At 39.2% G+C, this 26643-nt stretch overlaps 2 protein-coding genes across 3 annotated transcripts in view; one reads left to right on the top strand and one right to left on the bottom strand.

Moving 5' to 3' along the window:
* LOC117877769 (broad substrate specificity ATP-binding cassette transporter ABCG2-like) overlaps positions 1-940 on the top strand; it is a 36408-nt gene extending 35468 nt beyond the window's left edge. For both annotated transcript variants that reach the window (XM_034771238.1, XM_034771239.1), the window contains exon 15: positions 510-940. In XM_034771238.1, the coding sequence (XP_034627129.1) occupies positions 510-657 (148 nt within the window). In that variant the 3' untranslated portion in view covers positions 658-940. The remainder of the gene's footprint in view (positions 1-509) is intronic.
* Positions 941-1348: 408 nt separating this feature from the next.
* The window catches only part of PKD2 (polycystin 2, transient receptor potential cation channel), a 42403-nt gene continuing 17108 nt past the window's right edge, over positions 1349-26643 (bottom strand). Inside the window, exons 4-15 of the mRNA XM_034771237.1 lie at positions 25380-25630; positions 24389-24613; positions 22863-23091; positions 20660-20830; positions 17982-18163; positions 17038-17158; positions 13357-13455; positions 9187-9308; positions 7707-7824; positions 7305-7468; positions 5305-5452; positions 1349-4810 (exon numbers count right to left, since the gene is read on the bottom strand). Coding sequence (XP_034627128.1) covers positions 4571-4810; positions 5305-5452; positions 7305-7468; positions 7707-7824; positions 9187-9308; positions 13357-13455; positions 17038-17158; positions 17982-18163; positions 20660-20830; positions 22863-23091; positions 24389-24613; positions 25380-25630 — 2070 coding nt within the window. The 3' untranslated portion in view covers positions 1349-4570. The remainder of the gene's footprint in view (positions 4811-5304; positions 5453-7304; positions 7469-7706; positions 7825-9186; positions 9309-13356; positions 13456-17037; positions 17159-17981; positions 18164-20659; positions 20831-22862; positions 23092-24388; positions 24614-25379; positions 25631-26643) is intronic.

A 26643-nucleotide genomic window follows, 5' to 3' on the forward strand; every position in this document is an offset into this window, starting at 1 on the left:
TATTTGTAATATTAATTTCTTATTGCATATCTAAAATTGCACTTTGAAGATCTCATAGTTTATTACCAAAGAATAGTGAAGGGAAGAGGAATTTCCCTTAGTCTTGGTACTCTCTGCTAGGTTGTACTCAGCTAATCTCTTCAAATTCTTCACAAAGACTTTTAAATTCAGATTTTTCTTTTCTCCACAATATGCAACATGCTAACTTGCAAAATTTGCTAGCTTGAGGCCCTAAAAAGTATTACAAGTCCAAGGCCTCTTCAGAGTAGAGTAACTATTTATGCATGCTGATGCGAACTGAATAGCAAAGGTTCAAATTCAGTATTAGAGTTGAGGTTTGAACCTGTTTTTTTTCCTGACACAGGTTAATCTATCCTTGGTCACCATTCTGTTTGTTTGCATTGGACCAAAGCATTTTTCAGCAAAATTATGAAAACAAGCAAATTAAATATTCAGTTACAGATCTTTACAAAGGATTAACTTTTTAAACTTTAATTTGTATTGACTAGCTGCACTGGAGAAGAATATTTGAAAATGCAAGGCATTGAAGTGTCTGCTTGGGGCATGTGGAGGAATTATGTGGCTCTTCTATGCATGACACTAATCTTCTTTACAATTGCATATTTGAAACTGCGCTTCCTGAAGAAGTTCTCTTAATTCAGCTGAGTTAACAAGCATCTAGTATAACACAATACAATGCAGTTTTGATAGTGAATGGACTAAAAATGTTTTAACATTTTCAAAGATTACATTAAAGATTTTGATAACTGTGTTCAGTTTTTACTAATACTGCTTGCTACCGAGCTACATCTATTACAAAAGTCTCACGCGCATGGAGACAGCAGAGGATTGCTGACAGCTTACAATTTAGGCCTGGGATTTCCAGGGACCAAGGAATGCTGTAGAAACTCCAGATCAGCAGTAAGGGAGATGTAAACAGAGAAGCATCTTTGACATCCTAAGGTGACAAAGGCTTAGTCTGCATTATTGATAGTGGCAGACAGCTAGCTCAAGAAAGCACTTGAAAAAAATATCTAAACATGTCTACCTAGAAATATATAGTTTAAAAAACTATATAAAGTGAAGTTGGATGAGAATTTAGTTTCCTTATCTAATGCAGATGGGCAGGGCAGTAAGTGAAACTGACTAGGCCTTCAGTTTCCTTTGGGTTCTACCAAACAAGAGGATCAGTGTGGTTCTGCAGCCATATTTTTTTAATTTTTAAAACAGTACAGGGGGATGGGAAGAAGGGGGAAGAGAAAAGCAACATGTCAAATACAGGACACTGCCCATAATGAGACTGATTTAAATGCAGCCTATTTTTGTCCATAATTCTCATACACATTGGTGATTTTCATATGTAAAATCTTTATTAGGAAGTAAAGTGCTCAGTATTATAGACCAATAAATCTTTGATAACTGTGGAAGACTTGCATAATTAACAGCTTCCTAATAAGGCCACATGCTAATGCAAAACTTTACACTTACTTAGAAGAAACCCTTTACCCTAGAAACAAAGTAACAGTTACAAGAGAATCTAAACTTAAAATGAAACCATAATAAAAAATGTATAACACATTTGTCTAGTTGCCATGTACTTCTTGCATGGCACATTGTCAACACACATGGATAGCCCATGAAAGCTTACTGCACTTCAAAATGAAGTTTGTTATTAAGTAACGACACGTTACAGATATACAGATGAACAAATATAGCTATGAATGCAAACATTTTGGTTTTCATAGTTAACATACTAATAAAAGAAAAGCTTTGTTCGATATTAGTTTAGAGAAAGGTACAATTTTAGGACACATTTAAAGCCACAGTGATAGCTGTAGTGTTTTGAAAAGACAACTTCACAAATGCAAATTTCCTTAGTTCTGCAGCATGATATTGCAGCAACATCCAACATGTCTTGTCTTTATAACAAAAGATCATTTTAACTGAGCACTAGCAACCTCTTTCCTGTGAAGCCAAATTGTTTGGTCAGATGATTGGTTTTAAACTTTAACTACATGACATATAATACTGTATCTGGCATTTTGATATTCCTATGCCCCAACAAACCAAATACTAATTTTTTAGAGCTTACAAAAACAATCTTACCAATTAGCCAACTGACCCCTTGAAATATACCTCCGACACAGTAATGTAACAGAAGGTTTTGTATACTATTATTAAGGCTTAGATTATGTCACAGAAGACCAGGATTCCATGACTTTCAGAGACCTCCATGACACTTTCCGCTTCAGCCCCATAGAGGCAGGGCTGAAGCTATCAGGGACCCTGGTGCTCTGAGCCGCTGTGGGCTTAGGAGGGCCCACCACACAGCTTCCAGCTTCCACAGGCAGTGGGGGGGGGGGGGGGGGGAGCCCCCAGAGCTGTGACCCACAGCGGCAGCAGGTGTTAGGCCTCTCCTCCCCTCCTGCAGCGGGGTTCAGGCTTTCATCCCCCTGTCAGCCCCATTTTGTCAGTTATTTTTAATAAAAGTCAGGGGCTTCAGTGAATTTTTGTTTATTGCCAGTGACCTATCCCTAACTTTTACTAAAAGTATCTGTGATAAAATCTTAACCGTAACTATTTGGATTAATTTCTTATCCACTTGGCAGTAGTGGAGCTTGACCGATAGTCTGTTGGGAAATTTCAGCTCTCAGTAGGGGAGAAGTCCCTTCATCTAAGATGAGTAAGTTACTGAACATGCACTTTCTTGTAAATTTAACATAAGAAAAGTTTTGTTTTTATCAAGGACAAGTGCTCTGGTCATATGGAATGTGTCTTGGATGACACCGTAACATGACAACAAGTGCTGGTATATATAGATATGGGAAAACTGCAATATTTGGAGGTGTATTTGATTCAGTACCAAACCAAAAATACTAACACAAAAATATAAGGTACTTAAGGTTAATTACAGGAAGCAATTCCTATAAGCAGCACAACATGAAAGCCACCAGCATCAATAAAAAGGCATGGACATTTTCCTTCTTACACCCTACAAATCTACGCACTTAGAATACTGTGTACTTCATCTGAATATTAAGTTTTCCATTCCCCTTTAAACCTACAGTTAATCTTAAGGCAACTGTCAGCTTAAGTGAAGACTCCCATATTTCACTATATCTAAATATATACTACTATCAAAAATAGTACATATTTGCCTCTAATTTTCTGTACACCAAACTCAAATCATTGTCAGTGCAGTTGCTGCTTCAAAGCTCTACTGCAGTCTCAAATCCAGCAAGCCTTCTACTAAAAAGTGATTATTATACTAAAGACTACAATTTCAAAAGGATGTAGCGTAGTTCCCTACAGAAAAACGTGTACATGCAGAAATATACCTCCAATTGCTCATGCAGGTCAGGTAAGTGCATACATAAGAAACTAATTAGGCCCCTGCCTTTGAATTGGAATGAAAACTTGCTAGAGCTAATCAGAAATGTTCAAAATGTCAATTTCTCTCTCCCCTTGAATCCCCCAAAAGATTAATTGATGTTTTTCACAACTTATCTACTGTTTACCTAATTTCTGCATGTAATTGTGGAAAGGGTAGGTGCAGTTTTGGATGCGGAGCTCAGAGGTCTTCCTTTTTGAAAATTTGGCCCTAAAAGCCAGCTATGGACAGACACAAAGACAACAATGATCACATTAGTTATGTGTAAATAGAAATTGATCCAATAGAAGATATTACCGTACCCACCTTGTCTCTCTTATGTGTAAAGAAATTCCCAAAGAACTACTTTTAAAACACTAAAATATATGAAGTAACATTCCCTATGTATCAGTGCACTATTGCCTTTTTCCTCTGGCAGTAGTGCACTGATATGCACTATTCATATGCTTCTTGTATATTCGTCTACTTCATAATAAAAATGAACTAAACACGATCTTGTTACTTGTTTGTAATTTGTGTTGAATATAATTAACAGGAATAACTATATAGGAAGTCACCTTAATAATACATTTTAGAATAGGAATTTAAGAATAATATTTCCCATTATAAAGCACTGGAAATCTAAGCATTTGAGTTGAGAAGTTAAATGCATTTTTGACTAACTATTAATCAAAACTTTTAGAAGAGACTTACTTCACAACAACTTTGAAACTAGTTTCCAGCATTATTTAATGGGAAAGTAGATTCTTACAGTCCTATTTTACATAACCAAAATGAGCTCCTGCTGCATAGCAAGCATTAAGATGGGAGTACTTAGAAAAAATCCCAACAGCTGCATTTACTGAATGAAGACAGGGAAACTGTAAAACCCTCTGGCACAGATCCTATAAGTGCAGCCACTTGAAGCAATGCTACTGGTGGATTATGGTCCTAAAGCCAGTGTAGGTGGCAACGGGAATATCACCCTATTTAGTGGGGTAGGTAGGTAATGCCAACTTTACATCTGTCAGCTGCTGACACAGTGGTTGTAAATTAGATGTCCCTATGGCCTACAGATCAATCCCCAGAGGGACACTGGGAGCTTTAACATTCATCACTGTTTTTGGAAAACAAATAGTAAATAGCGTATTTGCTGTTATAATACAGGATTGAAATTTTAAAACAACCCATTGACTAATATTACACATGGATGTTGCTCCCGCCATTCCCTCCTCCACTTCCATCAATGCCTTCTGTTGACTGAGAGGAGGATGGACGGGAATTCCTAGAACGAGGCTGGCTATTCAGTCCAAGTGGCGTTCCCAAGCGGTGGCTCATTTGGGAAGCTGTGTCATCTGATTCCCAACGCTCCAGTTCCTCCCGCACTAACCTCTCCATTTGTTCCCTGTGGATTTCATTGTCACGTCCCAATCTTTCATCCTAAATACAAAGAAAGATACAAACTCGCTGTGTAATCTTCCAAATTTGATTGTGAACAAAATCTGGAAGAAGGTATAAAATATTCTGAAAGACATCTCAGATGAATTCATGCCATAGTGTGGCTTTGTACTAAACCAAGCACTGAACAAGAGGTAAAGGTACTGTTGTAGCAGCTGCAGAATAGTGACAAGTTTTTATACTGTGCCCATCACCATGGTATGACAGAGCCTTCACACAGTGATGTGTTAATTCTCTATGATAACTAGTCTCCGTCTGGACTTTGATCAAGTGCTTGTAAATAAACCCAAAATGGAGTCTGATAGTCACTGGCTTAACATTGCTAAGGTGCCTACCTCAGTTATCACAATCCTATGTGTGAAGTAGTAGAAAAGCAAAGTAGAAACAAATGAGCTCATCATCTAACTTAAATGGAAAACAGCTCTTTAGTTAGGATCAGTCAACTGACTGCTCAAGTCATACTGGGGGTTTCTTACCTCTGTAACTCCGTCTAGCAGTCTTCCCAACACATCTCTCCTTTTCAGTTTGGCCCGCTCCATTGCCTCAAGCTTTACAATGACAGCATCAATTTTGGAAACAATACTGCCTATGGAATGTTCCATGCGATCTACTCGTCTCACCAACCTAAAGGCAACAGATATTTGTTACTGACATTTTCAAGTCATTAATTTGATTTTAGCTAATCGACTTGTAGGAAGTGGAAAGGTCATCAGATGACATTTGTACAGTTTTTATTAAACCTACAACCAAAATGACAATGGAATAATTTGTAATTTTCTCAGCAAGGGAGAGGGGCGACGGCAAGTGTAAAACTCCTAAATTATGTCCTCTGTTTTCCTTCTTTTTTTGGGATATCCTATCATATAAAATGTACAGGAATGGAGTGCCGGGTGGGGCTCACTCAACAGCTGGTCAGTACCACTTCTGGTGTTTGCTACAGATTGTACAAGAGGCACTCTGCTTTCCACAGACGAGAGAGTGCTACTTCCATAGCATCTTCGGAGGAAGATTTTGGGCCCGGAAATGAATCCCAGCACACTGTCACTAAAACACACTCATTTCTGCAATACTTTGAGAGAGAAGAAAAAAATAAGTAGAACTGTTGTTACTTCTTAAGAGAGACATGCATTTCCATGGTGAATGAAGGGTTCCATATTCTGATCTGTATGTACTCTAACTGAGCTAGATGTTATATAATACAATCATTTTCTACAATCATGGTCTACAGAAATACAGCATCTAGGTTTATTTTTTCCCTTGATCTAGTTACCTAATTACCCACCCACCCCTCCTGTCAAACAAGTTTCATATAACAGCTGGTGAACATAGCAGACAACCTTAAAGTTAATGGAATGTTTTAAAGTGAAGGGGATTTAGAAAGCAAGTAACAAGTGTTAATTACGCTGTAATATTTCTAATGAAGTTAATCCCATCCCAAGCAAATTAACCGATACGGTCTACTTCCTGTATGGAGATAAGGAAAATACATCCACCCCACAGGCATTTGATTGCGGATATGTTAACTAGTACAGTTTGGGATCATTACACACAGTTACTACTGAACAAGGAAGATGGTCAATCAGATTCTAGCAACGCTAAGTCATAACCACTTCATTCATCCTTGCTGTGACTGGGGCCTATAGAGAGACCATTTCAGCCAAATATACAAGCATAAGTAATACAAATTCCTGCTGATCCTTTAGTTCTATTTGAATGTACAATAACCTCGATTTTTGTCTGATGAAAGAAGAGCAGAGCAGGCTTTTAGAATTAGTCTAACATTGACAATGTTTCTTTCAGGTTGTCAGCCACTGTATGAGCATGGATGAAATTCTTCCACAAACACCTGAGAGCAGAGGAGTTAACTTGGACTCTGGTGTGATATGGCTCATTCTTACAGTAATTACACCAAAGAGGCTCCGGGCTTGTCTACACAACGATTTAGTGCGTGGCAAGCCAGGATGTGAATCTACAATGCACTATTGTCCTGCACATTAACTGGGTGCCAGTTAATGCACCGTAGAATTACGACGGGCTTGCTGCACACGAAATTGCCATACATATGCCCTCATTAGACACCAACCAAATTAAAGTAGGAAAACCCCATATTTCTTTGAGTGTCCTCTGCACATTCCTACTTTTGGGCTGTGCCAATCGGTGTTGCACTGAATATGCAGAGTCCATCCTGAAGATTCCCAGTTACAGGTAAGTAACCTTCATTTTGCACCAATTTTTTTTTTTGAGTTAGTTATTTATTTAAATCTGGGAGTTACTATTTCTTTTGTTTCCATTTTCATCCAGGATCCTCTAACAGCAACTTTAACTGCAGAGAATAGATTTCAAGTGATAAATAGCTATTTATACAGTTAGCTTTGTAACACATTTCTTAGATTTCATTTGGTTAATACCCAGAATTATATTGGAGGGCAACATATATTTAAAAAAACCCACACATTGCAGCACTGCTTGCACTTACACTTGGAACTCTTCATATGAAACCCCACTAGAGCTGCTACCTCTTCTTCTAGAGCTGTGTCCACTGTCCTCATCATCGTCCTCTTCAGAGTCATCCAGACTGCGAGGAAAGCTTCGACCACTCATTGGACGGGGTAGAGAGCTCCTGTCCAGATCCAGATCCTCCTTCATGAAAAACAAACGTTATCCATAGACTTTCACCTGTGTGCTGAAGGTCAAGGCTGCATGACCTCATTCACTGAACTACCTTTCACCCTTTTATAGTTTTGTTGGGAGTAAATGTTAGGCAACCTAATAGATTAGTAAATCTAAATCAAATGCAAATGAGAATTGGTGCTTAGAAACTCCATTGACCCAACTAATGGTGTTCAAGGTCTTCCAATTGCCCTAAAGCATGACTTACTCTTTCTTTCTCTAGATCATCTCTCATTTGCTGATGTTCGTGTTCTGTCAATTCCTGATCCCCATCCTGGTCATACTTAGTAAATATTGCTTCAATCTCTGCATCCGTGTGACCCTTCCTGAAAAGGAGATAAAATGGACCCCCTTTTTTTTTGATGTTTTGCGAAAAATGTTGGGGGTGAGGGTGGGGAGAAGAGACGACAAAAAAGTCTTAACTACAGCAAATTCTCTAAAAGCCAAAGAACATACCTAATTCAGTGCTGCCTACAAGCTTTCCCATCACGAATCCAAGTCCACTAACCATGCTGGCAAAGCTTGGGTACATATCACCAACAGTCTTGGCCCCAGCCCATTGCTTTAGAGGTTTTTTTCCTGCCTAACAGCATCTCTCTCTTTTCTCTGGATTGCATTTAAGACAGTTTCCTCTTATCCACATCCCTAATTGTGACTAGCATTGTAAAAACAAAGAGAATGCAGTATCTCTGTATGATCAACAGGAGCTCTAGTCCTAACTACCATCTGCATGCCGGTGACTCTGCAGACCAAAACATTTCATGAACTACCCCAGATTCTGCTTAACAGGACAGGTGACAAAATGAAACTTTACGGGACCCCATTTACAAGAGCACTTGAGGGAGGAAAGGTTCTTCATTTGCCTGTCTTTGGTATCAGTGAGAGGAACACATCTACTATAAGTCAAACTCCATCCATCCTCATGAAATCCTGCAAGAAAGTCAGACTCAAAGGCTATTGAGAGATCTGGAAAAAAAAAATCAGCTTGCATCCATCACTGGAAAGATTGTTCTCTATGGATTTTAATGCCACCTTCATACCATACATATGTCTAAAACCCCTTGTTAGAATGGAGAACACATGTTGAATCAAAAATGCAACTGAGTTGCTCAAATGCCAACTTATAAACCTTCCAAAAATAAGAGAAGGCTAGAAAGAGGGCAATAGTTGGTAGCCTTTTGAGCAGGGTCCTACTTAAATGCCGCTACCATCTTGCTCTCCATGAATTGTTACCAATCCTCTTCAATAATGGTGCCAAAACTTCTCGGTTGATCCTCACTCACCATGAAGGGGACGGGTCCAACTTACAGGCAACTAGCCAAGAAAAGTTAGTTACCTCACTCCAGCTCACACCATTAGCCTTTATTTCTCTCTTCCCCCACCCCTCATTTTTTGGGAGGTTTGTTTCTGCAATGCCCTTGGACTTTCCTGAAACACTGCAGATTTTCCAGCACGCTATTTATTTACATAAAAACCCTTCTGTTAGATACAAAAGGAAGCATAAGTTTTATTGGCAACCCACCTGACATGGAAGCACTCCTACATATTGTTTTTATTTGCATTAATGTACCTTAACAAAGGCTTCACCCCCACTCACACCCTACAGGCCTGGAGGAAATCAGACAGATTCTTTGTATCACAAGTCCCTTGGGAATATTGTTTAAGATACAAAATACTGGTTTCCTTACCCCTTGAGATCCTGTCGTAGTTCATCAAAGTTTAACTTTCCCCCACCTTGTCGCAAGTTCTCTGAAATGTCATCAACAGTAGTTTTTTTCAATTTAAGTTTAATCATGGCTTTATTGTATCCCTAACGGAGAAAATAAAATAAGAGAAAATAAAACTACTTCTAATGGCATACTTAATTTTGTTTTGCTTGTTGTTTCATGTAAAGAAGATTGCTTGCATTCCTGAATGAAGTCAAACCTCATTTAATATTTTCTGACAAGGACTGGAGGAATCATATAATCATAGGAGTGGAAGGGACCTCGAGACGTCATCTAGTCCAGTCCCCTGCACTCATGGCAGGACTAAGTATTATCTTCTAGACCAGGGGTTTTCAAACTTCATTGCACCGCGATCCCCTTCTGAAAACAAAAATTATTATACGATTCCAGGAAGGGGGACTGAAGCCTGAGCCTGCCCAAGTCTTGCAGCCCTGGGCGTTGGGTGGGGGGTAAAGCCGAAGCCCAAGGGCTTCAGCCCCAGGCAGGGGGCCAGTAACATGAGCCCCGACGACCAGGGCTGAAGGTGGTGGGACTTGGGCTTTGGCAAGTCCAAGCCAGCCCAAGCGACCCCATTAAAATAGGGTAGCAACCCACTTTGGGGTCGCGACCCACAGTTTGAGAACCGCTGTTCTAGACCATCCCTGACAGGTGTTTGTCTAACCCACTCTTAAAAATCTCCAATTATGGAGATTCCACAACCTCCCAAGGCTATTTAGCTTAGTGATTAACTTCCCTGATAGTTAGGAAGTTTTTCAACCTAAACCTCCCTTGCTGCAATTTAAGCCCATTGCTTCTTGTCCTATCATCAGAGGTTAACGAGAACAATCATCCTCCCTCCCTCCTTATAACAACCTTTGATGTACTTGAAAACTATCATGTTCCCTCTCAGCCTTCTCTTCTCCAGACTAAACAAACACAATTTTTTAAATCTTCCCTCATAGGTCATGTTTTCTAGATCTGTAATCATTTTTGTTCCTCTTCTCTGGACTTTCTCCAATTTGTCCCCATCTTTCCTGAAATGTGGTGCCCAGAATTGGACACAATACTCCATCTGAGGACTAATCAGTGCGGAGTAGAGCAGAAGAATTACTTCTTGTGTCTTGCTTACAACACCCCTGCTAATACATCCCAGAATGTTTGCTTTTTTTTTTTTTTTTTTTTTTTTTTGCAACAGTGTTACACTGTTGACTCATACTTAGCGTGTGATCCAGTATGACCCCCCAGATCCCTTTCTGCAGTACTCCTTCCTAAGCAGTCATTTCCCATTTTGTATGTGCAACTGATTGTTCCTTCCTAAATGGAGTACTTTGCATTTGTCATTATTGAATTTCATCCTATTTACTTCAGACCATTTCTCCAGTTTGTCCAGATCAATTTGAATTTTAATCCTATCCTCTAAAGCACTTGCAACCCCTCCCAGCTTGGTATCGGCCACAAACTTTAGAAGTGCTCTCTCTATGCCATTATCTACATTATTGATGAAAATACTGATCAGAACCGGACCCAGAACTGATCCCTGGGGGGGCCTCACTTGTTATGCCCTTCCAGATGACTGTGAATCACGGACAAGTACTCTCTGGGAATGGTTTCCCAACCAGTTTTGCACCCACCTTATAGTAGTTCCATCTAGGTTGCATTTCCCTAGTTTGTTTATGAGGTCACGCGAGACAGTATCAAAAGGCTTACTAAAGGCAAAATATATCACATCTACCACTCCTCCACATTCACAGCTTGTTACCTGTCAAAGAAAGCTATTAGGTTGGTTTGACATGATTTGTTCTTGACCAATCCATGCTGACTGTTTACTTATCACCTTATTATCCTCTAAATGTTTGCAAATTGATTGCTTAATTATTTGTTCCATTATCTTTCTGGGTACTGAAGTTAAGCTAACTGGTCTGTAATTCCCCGGATTGTCTTTATTTCACTTTTTATAGATGGGCACCTCTGGAATCTATCCTGTCTTCCATGACTTTTAGAAGATAATAGCTAATGGCTCAGATATCTCCTCAGTCAGCTTCTTGAGTATTCTAGGATGTATTTCATCAGGCCCTCATGGCCTGAATAGACAAGATAACCCAGTAAATCTTATTCATCTCTCATTTCCCTGTTTCTATGAATTATGGTAGGCATACTTGCAACCAGTGGCTAGGATTCCAAAGGAGCCTAAGGGATTCAGATACCCAACTCCCACTGAAGTCAATGGGAGTTGAGCTTTTAACTATGTTAGGCATCTTTGAAAATGGGGGGGAGGGATAACTCAGTGGTTTGAGCATTGGCCTGCTAAACTCAGGGTTGTGAGTTCAATCCTTGAGGGGGCCACTTAGGGATCTGCAGCAAAAATCAGTACTTGGTCCTGCTAGTGAAGGCAGGGGACTGGACTCGATGACCTTTCAGGGTCCCTTCCAGTTCTATGAGACAGGCATCTCTCTTTATATATATATAAAAAATTCCCACCAATAGTTCTGGGTGCAAAACAAACATATTATTTAGTTTATTCATTTTGTAAATCACTATCTAATTTTGAAATAAATTCTGGAGATGCAATTTTGTGCAACTTCATTCCAACAACGCAACACTTCTAGTTTTCTCCTTTACTTTAATAATCACATTCAAAACTTTAAATTATGCTGGCTACAAAATTAGCCACTTTCTATACATGACACAAATAAATAAATCTTGGCCTAGATATAAATCTCTCTCTATATATATATGCGCGCGCACACACACACACACACACACACACACACACACACACACACAAAAAGTAGGCACGTAACTAAACAGTGGCTGCAATCAGCAACTCCCAATATACAGTAAAAGCTGTTTTATCCGGCATGTTGGGGAAATGAGGGGTGCCGGTAAGTGAAAAATGCCGGTTAACTAAGAGGGAGGGAGTTTGGGTGCGGAAGCGGGACTGGAGCTTAGGGCGCAGGCTCTGGGAGGGAGTTTGGGTGCAGGAGGGGGAGCTCAGTAAGGGGGTGGGATAGCTCAGTGGTTTGAGCATTGGCCTGCTAAACCCAGGGTTGAGAGTTCAATCCTTGAGGGGGCCACTTAGGGATCTGGGGCAAAATCAGTACTTGGTCCGGGGGGGAGGGATAGCTCAGTGGTTTGAGCATTGGCCTGCTAAACCCAGGGTTGTGAGTTCAATCCTTGAGGGGGCCACTTGGGAATCTGGGGCAAAAATCAGTACTTGGTCCTGCTAGTGAAGGCAGGGGGCTGGACTCGATGACCTTTCAAGGTCCCTTCCAGTTCTAGGAGATGGGATATCTCCATTATTTTTTTTTTTTTTGGGGCAGCAGGTTGGGGCACGTGAAGGTGTGCGGGGTGCTGGATCCTCGGGGCGCTCACCTCAGGCAGCTCCCTGCAAGCAGCGACCTATCCCGGGTGCTCCTAGGCGGAGGTGCGGAAGGCGGCTCCATGTGCTGCCCCCGCCCCGCTCGGAGGGCTAGCTCCGCAGCTCCCATTGGCCGGGAACCACGGCCAATGGGAGCTCTGGGGGCGGCGCCTGCGAGCAGAGGCAGCATGCAGAGCCACCTGCCACAACTCAGCCTAGGAGCAACCCTAACCCCTTGCCAGCCCCATGCCAACCGGACTATAAACTGTAATTTCAATGAAGATCAGAAATGCCGGTTTATAGAGCTTTCCGATTGGTGAAGTGCAGAATAAAACAGCTTTTACTGTACATATGAATGTGTGACATCCTGCATGTATGATTGTGCAGTAAAAGGTACTGCAAGTCAGAATTCAAAATAATTCAAAATAAAATAAAGTAAGCAAACTAAACCCTGACAGATTTAAAGGTTTAGTCTGATCCAGTTCCACATCAGAACTTTTTATCAATGCCGATTCAGCTACTCTGGTATATCACATTCAAGGAGATTGGATTCAACGTCCCAAGTCTCAGGTTACTAGAAACCAACATGAAGTTACACAATTCATTTTAATTTGTACTTAATTCTGACTGACTTGCCTTTACTGCCCATTGGGTTTTTTGCTTTATTCAGCAGTAGATTGGTTTGACTCGGTGTTGCCCATACAGCAGTTTAGTATTTTATACAGTAAGCCAGGCACAAAGGAGTCTGGAATCTGGCCAATACAATGTCAGTATTTGTAACAAAACTTTTTTACCTTTTTGATAAGATCGGACAGTTCCATTTCCACTTTCTGCTGGGCCATATCTGATTTGACCTCTGAATAAGTATCATTGATAATGGCCAAAAACATGTTCTGTTTAAAAAGTAAATTTAAAAATTCAGGTTAAAAAATGCAATTCTAGAGTTTAACAGTACACCTGACCATTACTACTACTATGCCATAGTTATAGCAATCTCACAAGTACTCTACAAAGTCCAGTCTATGGATGCACTTTTTTTTTTTTAAATAAAGGGAGGAGTGACCTTAATTAGAAAGTAATATTGAACAGCCAAGATATTGAAATGCAAGGTTCTTCACCCACAACAATATTTAACTGAGAATTTAATCAGTAAACAACATGGTTAATTGATTATTACTAATTATTATTCCAATACTTGTGGCAGTTAATAGCATTCTACCTTGCCAGCAGTCTATCTCGGCACTCAGATATCTTCCTGTTACAGTTTGGCACACTTTCGTTGTACTGATGATGGGACCCCAATCCTGCCCATGTCACTTACTTGACCATTCTTTGCTGTGGTAAGACATCTCAGAGGGTAATGTCCCATGAGATGCTAGGTCTCTTCTGTGTTACATGCTCTCCTGTCCCAACTATCCCCTGCTGAGATGGTTTCCAACAGCTGCCCAGATTTTCCCAGAAGGCAGTTATACACGAATTTAGACAGCATGACATATATGCACTACAAACATAGCTGTATTATGGTAAAAGCTTGTGTGTGGACACAACTGTTCTGTTTTAACCAGGTCGGATGACAACTTAATCACCTGATTACAAATGCAGTTATATTTTTAGTATAGAGCAGGTATAAAAAGCCATCCGCTACTATGCACGTATATATTTCCCAAATATGAAGTTTGATAAGACTTTAATTGCTATATAAATGATATCAGGAAATAAAAGTCAACCATTTCAAATTGCTACATGTGTCAAATATTTAATTCATCAGACATACACTAACTACTTGAAAGAAGCCATTACAAAGAGAGTAAATATATGTATCAAAATACCAATAAGGCACATTTATGCCCAATAAGTGTCTTTGCACAAGTCTATAGGATAGGCATTACTAGGACTATTCTGAAATAAGTGTTCGGTTCGCATGCAAAAAGTATATATTTTCATTATTTTTTTTCTCTCAAAGGAACCTTTAAAAATGTACATCAATATATCACTGCACCACAGCCAAAGGCCAGGACAATTAAAAGGAAAGGCTGGAGTCCCATCCTTGACTTATGCTCATTTTTCCTTCAATTCACAAGTGCATGATTTAAAAATGCTGCTGTTTTTGATACATCTTTCCTAGCTTTGTATCACAATGTCCGTGACTGCTCTACAGGAGCTCTCAACACAATTCCATTCAACCCTTATGACAATACCCGAAAATGGTAATGAGCACACAAAATATGGTTTAGTATTGCAAATTCCCTGACAGGCCTTAACATTATAACAAGATAGCAGCCATGGAGTAGGAGGCTAACGCTACTACTTAACATAACAAAAGAAGTAGGCCACACCCATAAGTGATGCTGTTACTTAATCTAATTAAAAGGGCTTTTTCCTCCTGTAAAATACCATCCTCCATTTGTTTAACTTTCTGAGATGTTCCACAACGGATTTCAAACCTGCTTAATGTTCCTCCTAAGTTCAAGTGTGCCATGTTCTGTTTGCTAGCTCACTCTTCCTCAGGCCAGTTACATTTTTAACAAATTTCTTAATCTCATAATAATTATAACAGAATAGATGCACTCAACACCTATCACACACAAACGATGTAACATCCAAAAAGTATATTAGATAAGAGACATCATGAAATAACGAAGGTTGTTTCAGACAATAGTACTTAATTAACCACAGAATCAATGTCAGAAAAATCTTGTCCTATATAATAGGTTATCAGCAGTATACCAAATCACCATGTGGGAGCCCCAGGTTTGGGAATAACTTGAAATTTCCACACCATATTGGTGGTAACATTAGGGTGATGGTTAAGGCTAAGATTTTGTCATGGATATTTTTAGTAAAAGTCAGTGACAGGTCACGGGCAATAATGAAAAATTCATGGAAGCCCGTGACCTGTCACTGACTTTTACTAAAAATATCCATGATAAAATGAGGAGCTTGGGCAGTTGCAGGTGGGCTGGGAGTTCCAGGGTCCCCCTCCGCTTGTGGCTCCGAAGTTTGGAGCTCCGGGGGTCCCCTCCTGCCACCAGTGGCGGCCGGGAGCTCTAGGGGTCCCCGTGGCTGTCCACAGAGATCTCCCCACCGCCCACGGTGTCCAGGAGCGGCAGGGGTCCCTGAAGCTCCCAGCTGAGGCTGGCTGAAGTCACGGAGGGCTTTGGAAGTCATGGAATCCGTGACTTCCGTGACTAAATAGCAACCTTAGTGATGGTATTTGAAAGCATTAATAACAGTATCTAATGAATGGAAAAGTGTATAAAGGTAGTGGGAGTGGCTTTGAAATTGCTCTCATCACCCAATGTGATTGGTCTGTGGATGAAGCATGCCAAGGGAAAGTTACTACTCATATTAAAAGATTGGTTTTTTTTTAAATCTGGAATAGAATTTTCAAAACCACTGAAGTCCCTAAATCACTTAAGTCCCATTTTCAAAAGTGACTGACATTTAGCAGCTTAAGTTTCACTGAAAGAAAAAAATCAAGGTGACTTTGGCTCCTAAGTCCTACGAAAATTTTTACCTTTGCTCTCTCTCTCCACAAAGCCTTGTAGATTTTCCTTCTAGGGGCTAGGTTGCTACAAGGGAGCCCCAATTAGCTCTAAAATCATTAACACCCCAGTCAAAACAAGTTAGGTCCCATCTTTTCTCTACATCTTATTCAAGAAAGCGTACCACTGCTGCATAAATGTTTTAAAATATTTTAACATATATAGTGTTGTTGGACACACCCAGCAGTTGGAGGAGGAGATTAGAAAGACACTGACTTTTGGTCAAGCTTATTTTCATGATGGACATACCACTATCAAAATTAATGCCTTCAATGTCTCTGCAAATTGCTCCGATCTTGCAAAAATTTGTCTGTCAGACTACCAGCAATTGCACCACAAAGTCAAAGCAACTTTCAATAGGTTGTGAACGGGTCTGATCTCATGAATATTGCATCTAACAATGAAAAATGATTTGTGGGGGATGAGTGTCTCTTTCACTCCCAACCCCTGAATTCATTAAAAGAATGTGATACATATTCAGTCCAGTAATAACGGGTACTGCACAGACTCACTTAATGGTAGTCTAATGTTTCAATTCCTTCTTCAGATTACAGTAACATCCAGCCCCTGAACATGAGCACTGTTTATCAATAAAGATGCAGTATGTATGGGGGAGTATTGTAATTCCTCACCATAATGCTGTTGATCTACTTGGGAAGAGCTTATATAGCAAGTCACTGGTTAGATTTCAGAAGAAATAAAATATTCTTGAATCAGGAAAACATTTGAAGGGCTGTGGCGGGGGCAGGGAGATGCAATGCAACTTTATTTTGAAAGTGTAGAGATGGGCATCTGTTGAAGGTTAAGTTCCCAGTTGTGTTGTAAGCTTACTGTCACCCAAAAATAATAGCAGTGAGAGATGTAAAGATAAAAGTAACTGAAAACTCAAGTGTGACACCTGCCCCCCTCCATAAACAAAGGCTTACATACCAAAAGAATGAAGAACATAAAGAACACAAAAGTAGTGAAATAAATTGGTCCCAAAATTCTGTTAGCTTCTTCAATCTCTGTAAAGTTAAAGTCTCCCAAAATGATGCGGAACTGAGTAAAGCTTTAAAAACAAAACAAAAACATGTCCAACTGTTAAAACATTTTTGAATTCTGGCAGCAATTTGTGACATTTCACTCTATTTTGAGCTAAGCATTTTCATTATCGAGTGGGATGGAGGGAAGAGGAAGCGTGGTAGGGGAACTATATTTTTTGAATGATAGTCAGTTGCTGTGCTAATTAAATTTTCATGCCCATCACTAATGTCCTCACAGTTGAGTAGAACCTAACTGAACTAAATCCAACCTCTCTTTACACATAAGACATTTTAAAATCACCATTACGCTGTACAACTTGGAATAATTACTGTCTATTAAGCAATGTTTAACTATTAGTTACATGTAGTTATCAGGATGTCCTGCAGTTTTTAGGGTACTATGCAATCACTCAGTAACTAAATGTATGTCACTAGTGCAACGTAAAGTAACAAATGGTCAGTGATAAATTCTCAAAACCCTATGACTTCCACCTATTTGAAAGAGTTGCCCATCTCTTCAGATGTTAAGAAAAAAAAGTAGAAGTCTTTATGTTTAATATAATTTTTGTCAGGACATACTTGCAGTTCTTAGGAAAATGATTGAATTTATTATATGCAATTGTCATATTTTGTATTGTAGAATGACTTTTTTTCAACAAAAGTATATTGAAACAGTTTTTAGAAAGTTTAACCTACAGTTTTTAGAAATCCCATATACCTACAAAAACAGTCAGCGCTATAGAATTTTTATATTTATCTGGGAGCTATAATAAAACCTTCTGTCTTCGATGAGGTAGCTGAGGTCATTTGCTGATATACTGAAGAACTGTTTTTTATTATTATACTTACACACACTCTTGGAAAGTGCTGAAGTCATCAACTTGAGTGCCAAACACAAGGTAAGCCAGCTGAGCATATGCTAAGAAAATAATGAAAAACATAATAGCAAAGCCAATGACATCTTTGGCACAGCGAGACATGGTGGTGGATAACTGGTTCATTGTTCTGTTGAAGCTGACAAATTTGAAGAGCTGTTAAAAAAAGGAAATAGATGTAAAAACATGACAGACAACTACTAATGAATGAGCAGCTTTCCAACCTTTCATGTGCAAAGTGTATTCAAATCTGATAGCACTTAACATTGAAGACACAGAAAATCAATCTACTTTTATTTTTAGAACTATCCCTTTTACCAAAGCACTCATACTGTACTAGAAATGAGAGGAAAATTCAATGAGGGCGAACCAAATTTCCAATCCTGCTTCACTATATGCGCCCGCTGGTTTTATTGCAGTGTTGGGCTGCTAATATTAGAACTATTTTGAAGGGGGACAAAGATTGAAGCATGCCTTTTTAAGAAACCTCCATACAGGCTTGTTGGGTTTTTTGTTTTCTATTTAAACGCAAAGAAAGAGTCAGGAATTTTCAATTTTTATTTCTTAACAGTCACCATCTCTTGAGCGTAAATACTGCACATAGTTATGCTTTGTTTTATACTTTATATCATAGTGGTAGAATACACAAGTCACTTGGTAGATTAAGAGTGAATTTGTGTTACTTCCTAAAGCATACAGAGGGAATTCTTTCTCCACTGATCTAATGCTAAAATGCCCATTCATTAGATAGCTTCACCAGTTCATTAACAGAAAAGTTTCCTTCTAGAACTCATTACATCTAGAGGACAGAAAGCAAAGACGGACATGGACAGAAAAAAACTATCATGGGAGAGCCATTCAAATGCCAAGATTTGGATTTACCAGAGCACTTTAAATAGTCCCATGTAGTATGCATTTATATCTCAAGGTTCCCTCCTCCACATCAAAATACACTGAGTTACTATCAACTTCATTTCCAGAAATGAATAGATTACTAGAATATTTTGGAAGCATAAAATGAGATCATAGGAGAGCCAGAGGAATTTTTATATACTTTATAACCGACTTCCTGCAAGGTGGTGAAGCTGTAATAGAAGTGTCCTACAGCTAGGGGCAATGGAAATCGGTCAAAATAGGGTCCTCCAAAAACAGTGATTCCCAACCCTTTCATTCTGTTACAGCCCCGTGTAGAAGTTCTGTCTGTTACCAGAGGTATAGAAAGCAATGTTGCAGTGGCAGCACTATACGGTGCCACTGGTGGGAAAGGAAAGCTAAAAACATATAGAGTGGCAGCCCCACATGATCCTTCAGAAATCCCTGTGCCCTCCTGGTTGGAAATCACTGCTCTAAAATCTAGTTATCTGAAGTGCAGTTCTATTCTGAAAAGTGACTACAAATATAGCACCTTCTTACTCAAGAAATCAGCTCTCTTGGCATATTCAGTTATAGCGACTAATTTTAAGTAATACAAGTTAAATTGTTACTAGTTTTTACTTCTCTCAGCCCTGCTAAGACTCAGCTGGATTCTATTCTTTCATTCATCAGCAGCATTGTTAACTTTAGTTCTGGTGAGCTGTACATGAGCAAACCCACTGAGGGCTGACTGTGACACCTGTGCAACCCTGAGGGCCTGATTCAGCCCAAATAAACTTTATTACTAGCAATTATGTGGGGAAGGAATAACCCAGCATGACTCTCAGATCCTAGGATAAGCTGTCAGGGATGAGAGTTAGGAAAGACCTCTTTTTTCTTGTAAACCAAGCACACATGATGTGAAAATCACCGAAACACATTAAACATGGAACCCCAGGGTGTCATTATTAGAGTCTATCCCCATTTTTAAAAAGTTTCTAGGCCTGTCAGTTGTGAAAATAGTTTCAGCATTAAAAACTGCCAATATGATCTAGCCTTTACCTAGAGAAATTAAAACAGCACAAGCAGAGGTATGAACTTGCTCCATTTTAAAGCTTAGTTATTAAATGGCAACTGGTTCAATGAAGCTAGTCTTCTTATCCTAACATTTCATAGAAATGGTCTGACAGAAAACAGTTTTAAACCAGCTGCCCTAGTTTAAGTCTTTGCTGCTGATGTAATGTCAGTTTTGACTAAATCATAAAAAGCTACAAAAAGGGAAGAAAACAAAACAAAGTGAAAGGCAACAAGGAAGACTCCAGGAAAGCAAAAGTATCATATTTAACACTAATGAGTACGTAGCCTCAACACAGCAGTCATGGAATCCATGTGTTTTAGAAACTATCCATGTCTTAACATTATAGGACTTTTATATATGGGTTGATTGATGAAAGGGCAACAGCTCCACCAGGTTGGGAGAGAACAGGAACTAATTAGGGCTAGTGACTTGTCACTGGGTCAAGGAATATATATAATTTACTATGAGCACTATTAGCATTAGCAATATTCACTGATTCTTTTTTCTAAAATTAGGTTTCAAGATTATAGCCCTGTTTTCACTTGCACATAGCTATGCTTTTGGTCTGAAATTTTCCATGGTTAGCCTCAGCAGAAACGTGAGCAAGCCTGGAATGCATTTGGTTGTTTCCAAGGTGCAGAAACAAATCAAAGATATTTCTTGCACTTACATTAGCATGTGTGTTAAAGAGCTTCATTCCAATCTGAAGTATTAGGATTTACCTTAATCCAGACAAAAAACACAGTGACAGCAGCAACGTTGTTGAATTGTATTTGCCAGTATGCCAAAGGTTCAAAATTGGGGAAAGCGTTTTGATCTTCCAGCTGCTTCTTCAGTAACATGTCCACTGTTGACCTTCTATACATGTTAATTCCTATAGCTGCTACTGATAGCTGAGTAGAAAAGAAATACATAAACAATAAGAAACACTTGACTGAATAGGTTTTAAATGCCACTACATAAATAGATTGCCACACTGGCCTTTCCAAAAAAAAAAAAAAAAGCACAATCAGTGCCTATGGACTAGATCCAGCCCACATGAGGTTTACTGTGGTCTGCAGGACATTCAGAATCAAAGCTTTCACTTAAAATAAAGTTTCTAGCCCTCCTGTGTGCCAAATACCTTCTAACCATGAGCCTAGTTTATAGCCTGGTCTACACTGGGGGGCTGAGGGATGTCGATGTAAGATACGCAACTTCAGCTACGGGAATAGCATAGCTGAAATCGACGTATCTTATTTCGACTTACCTCCCGTCTTCATGGCTCGGGATCGACGGCCGCGGCTCCCCCGTCGACTCCACTACCGACGCTCGCCCTGGTGGAGTTCCAGAGTCGACGGGAGAGCGTTCAGGGATTGATATATCGCGTCTAGACAAGACGCGATATAGCGATCCCCGATAGATCGATCGCTACCCGCCAATCCGGCGGGCAGTCTACGATGTACCCTAAATCGATGCATTAATGTCTGCCTAATGTCTGATACAATGAATCAGATCAACTACTCTGTCTCTATATTGATCATTTTAGCGGACAGACTGGACAACGGTTTCAGGAGTGAACCCCACTGGGATTGGAAAATGGGAGTTGCTGGAGGGAAGGAAATATAGAGAAGGGAAAAGAACAGAGGAGATTCACAAAGACCAGGGAGAGAAAGAAGAGGAAGAGAAATTAAGGGCAGGAATAACGATGGCCTAAAGAGGGAGCAAATTTTCTCACTGAGTAATGAAGCGCCAATAATGCACAGAACAAATAATGACTAACTACATGTTTAGCTACTACCATGATGGTCAACTTCCACCCTTGATCATCATCAAAATCTTTTAATGATATCAGTGAACACGGCACTGTGCATTCTGGGAGCATATAGTCCTGAATTTGTACCCTGGCCCATGGACCATAATTACACATAGAATTCAGCCCTCTCCCCTGCATGAGCTAGAGAACACTGAAACACAGTCTAGAATAAAAATGCAGAAGCTGCTGGGTCCTGGTACCATGCTCATTTCAATCGTTACATTATTGGCAAATGTTTTTGTATAAAGCAAAGTTGGCAAAACCCCAGCACAGTGGTCTACATCATGGATTACACAGGAGCCTGAAGTTCAAAACTAAATTTTTCACCCCATACAAAGAGAACATTCTGTCTACTTTATCAGGAAGCCAAACTTGACATGTACTATATGGAAATCATGCTGGTGCAGGCTGTGCTGGACAATCAATTACACACTCTGGCACTTGGGTCTGGTTGGCAAGTAGCAAGCAATGTCATTCAAAACTTGTTATTAGCTTGCTAAATATCGGAATAAAAACACTAAGATTTGTTAGTATTACTTTGCAAATATACTCAGAGACACCCACACCCTCTCTCAAAGTGCCCAAAAGTGTTGGCTTTAAAGCAGAGGATGTTGTCACTGGAATGGCACTCAAAAATCATTGCATCAGCTGGTATTTGATGTCTGGAAGTATGGGAGAGCCACGGTAAAGCAGAATTTGTTATAGTTTCCTCTCCTCCTGGCTGTCCCTGCAGCTTCAAGAATCATTGGAAGAAAATTATTTCAAAATAGCTTTGTACAGAGGGAAGGAGGTTAAAAACCTGAGAGATGCTAAAAATCCCTCTGTACACAGTAGAATCCTTTCAGATCCTCGCCTAAAGATACCACTGAATAGGAGAATCAAGGAAATTCAGCAAAATATACATAATCATCTAAATTGTGATACCCTTTCTCACACTGAATAGTACCTTCTGCCGTGAGTAATCTCACTGAAATCATGTCATTAGAATGTGGTTACTGTCCCCTTCAGCACACATTTGTCCCCTATACCCATGCTACTAGGGCTGAGTGCACAGAACACTTCCAGAAAAACGCCTCAAAGAAAGCAGTACTAGAATATCATAAAGATTCATATCCAGAAGCATTACCCACCACAATGATGAGGATATCGAGACAATTCCAGAGACTCCTGAAGTAATGCAGTTTATGGATGCGAATTTCCAAGATCTCTTCTACAATATAATAAAGGGTGAATAGACAAAAGGCTATTTCGCAGGCTGCTAGGAAGAAATCAAAAGTAGAAATGTAGTGGATAAGCTTCACTGGCTGAAACTGCCAAGATGTAATGAGGCCTCCAGTTGCTGGAAACTCCACTAATAACCTGCATTTTAAAAAAGAAAACAAAAATAGTATGTTTGAGACCAGACCCTGAAAATTACTTCAGCAGCATAAGCCTGGACTTTTAAAATTTGTCAGCAGGAAGTTTTACAAAAATCTAACAGTAGTAGAAAAACATTTTCATGGGTTTTAATTTTTAAATTTTTTTAGAGCTAAAATTAATAAGGATGGAAATTGTTTGACTTAGAAATTCCTATATGGTAACATTTTAAAGTATGTGCACAATTTTGCACTCAGGTGACACACACAAGACATTGTATAAGGCAAGATTGTATGTACACAAATCCCTAATTTGCACATAGATATCTTCTATTGCACTCACACTTTAAACTTTGGTCCCTACTGTCTGCAACCTGAGTACCAGGAGATGAAGTTGGTCTGTCTAATTTCACTTTCCAGGTTAAATGTAATACAAAAAATCTTAACCAGCAATTTTAAAAAATGTTGGCCTTTTCATAATTGTAGGTGCTGTTAATAATACATGTAAGGATTTTTTTGTGTGCAACTATTTTAAGACTCAACACTGTCCCTTTGGAACAGAGTCACTGATTTCAGATCGTTTTGGTAACTGCATTTGTAAATATAATTTAAAGCAAATATTGGGATTTTTTTTAAGTCACGGAAAAATCCTGATTTTTACAAAGCATAGTTATGTAGTACATCTTTCAGAATATAAACTTCCCATTCCACGTAGCTACATGGTTCCTTAACTCATTAGGATAAATCATCTTCAACATCAAAAAGATGCTCTCATAATCTGACCCAGGCTATACTGCCTTCAGCTAATCTTTTTCAAATGTACAAAGTGTTTCTATATTTGGTAGTGATAGTGGACAGAAATACCAAACACAATGAGAAATTCATACTTTCAAACAGGAGTTACTTGGGGGAAAAAAAAAACTTAAAAAAAAAACCCCACACATTTGACACTTCAAAATTGTCAGTTAGAAGGAAGTAGTATACAAGAGAAAAGTGGCTAGGCTCTGTGGACGTGCTGGACAGGATACTCAGGTGTCTTTTCTAGTGACTCCCCGAGGGGAGTAGATGCTAAACAACTCCAAGGACTATCCAAATGTAAGCATTTGGGATGAAAATCATCAGCAATACAAATAACTCTTCCTTTTGCTGAAACGTTCCAAGAGGCTCTCACTTCACCTACATAATAAGATTCAGTGCATATTGATTAATTCCCATGATACAAAATAAAGCAGATCCCATATCTACTGTTTGTGCAATGTCATTTGAGAGAACATACGTGCTATCCAAAGTTTTATAAATACCTGACAATACAGAATAGATTGATGTTCGCATTGTACACAGAGAAATCAATAAAGGCTGCTCTGGTCCCTCTATCCAGCCACAAGTGTTTCTTAAGATTAGCAATCTGTGCAGCTGTCTCCTCTCTGCTTCGTGACAGATCCTGATAATAACCAGCCCCACTGTATGAGGCAATCAACCCCCAGTGGCTGCTCCCATTCAAATCTTGTTCATTGGTGTAAGTCCAACTAATTTAAGACAGCAAGAGAAGAATACATTAATTACTCTTTTCATATGTAACAGCATATATACAAAAGCTTGATCACGTAAATTATAGCAATTGGGATTTTTTTTTTTAAAAGATATATTAACAAGAAAGTTGTGGTATCTGTAACCTGGAAAGAAGCCCTAGAGGGTCTCTTGATATTAACAGACAAAATTAATAGTAAAGATAGATAATGACAAGTCACAGTAAATTAACTATGTCTTGACAACAGAATACTCTCAATTGGCACAGGGAGTTGTATTCTCTTAGTGAAACGAAAAGCAGCATTTTCATATAATAATTTACAAACACCACTGTGAGGGAGACAAGTAGTATTTCCACTTTGTGCATGGGGAAGACAATTTAACCAAAGACTCACAGTGAGTAAGCAGTAAAATCCAGAATTAGAAGTCGAGACTTCTGGCTTCAACTGTCATGCTTCGATCACGTTGCATTTCTAGGCAATGGAAATACCTGTTTGTAGCAGACTTGGATGTACCTAAACCAGTAAGGCCAAGAACAGAGTCTTCTACAGAACCAATAGACTGATTTCATACAGGTGGAAGAAACTAATTTAGAGTTGACAACTGTTTTAGATTTAACTGTAAAGGAAGAGTTTACATGCAGAACACTCAATAATTAAGATTTTGCTTTTGGCAGGTACCAGATATCATTGGAGAATCAGCTAAAAATGCCCACAGAATTGCAGAACACACACTTGGCTATGTGGATGTGAGAGAAATACATACGCTGTTCCATTCCGGAGCCCAAAAGGAGCAGTATCTTCATTAGCAACAGAATAAACGTCATAGCATTCTTTAATTTCATCTTTTAAATCCTCAGGTATTGAGCATGACCCATTTCTCACTTTCACCTGCCGAACACGAGGCACCCCCAAAAGCAGATTCTCGTAATAAATGAAACTTTTGTTTTCTGCCATGGTTTTATTGTTGTACCACATCTCCCAGTACAGACCATCCAGCAAAGGGCCTTCTGTGAACTGAGGAGGAAGAAAGAATGTTAGGGAAGCTAACTTCATTCAGAGCCAACACTCAGTATTTTTATACACCTCCATTCCTGCCAAGGATGTGTTTTATATTGTGATTGTTAGTTTTTGACTATTAACAGAAAAAATTCTTGCTACATAAAGTTACTTAGCACAAAGTCCTCTGGCTAAATAAGTGTTGATGGGTTCCAAGGCAATTTCCCCAACCCACCATGATCAGAAGTATGATAACTATGCTACGTTCACTGGGCAAAGGATTAAAGAGAGGAAGAATGAAGGATTCTGAGTTTTTAGAAATGGAGCGATCCTCTGTGGCCATGTCTGCACTAGGGAAAACATTCCCACTAAAGCTACCATGAATTCAGCTACATGCAGCTCTATTCTTCACTCATATTTATGCTCTTTGCAGTTGAGAGTCATTAAAGCCCTGTTCTGCATGTTTGATACAAAAATCTATGTGGCTGCTTGAGTTACAAAAATAAGAAATATGAAACTTAAAATATATCAAAGTGACTTATGAAAAATTATTAGTAGGCTTAAATAGGTAAAATTTCCAAAAGTGCCCAAATGACTTAGGAGCTTGTCTTTTTTCAAAATTGACTTTGGCACTTAGGCACCTAAGAGCCTTTAAAAATCAATGGAACTTAGGTGCTTAAGTGCAAAAGTCATTTTAAATTTTTTACTCAGTCTACAGACTAGTGTGTTTTCTGGAAGATGGGAGGAATACAAAATAATTTTGATATATTGAAATATTCTAATTATTTTTAGTACATTAACTGCTCCTGAATACACAGTGCAAGAATTAGTACATAGGGTTGCTATGTGTCATGCTTGGGCAGACTGCTACAGCCACACCCTGTCGATGCAAGACTACTGCACCGGCACATTGCAGGACTAGGACTGATAATGGCTCAGAAGGAGTGAAAGGTCAATGATCAGCAAACAAAGGCCCAAATGTCACAAAGAATTATGCATGTAGTTAGCCTGAAATGCAAGTAGTACAGTAG

The sequence above is a fragment of the Trachemys scripta genome, chromosome 5 (assembly GCF_013100865.1).
Source record: "Trachemys scripta elegans isolate TJP31775 chromosome 5, CAS_Tse_1.0, whole genome shotgun sequence".
Taxonomy (NCBI): Eukaryota; Metazoa; Chordata; order Testudines; family Emydidae; genus Trachemys; species Trachemys scripta.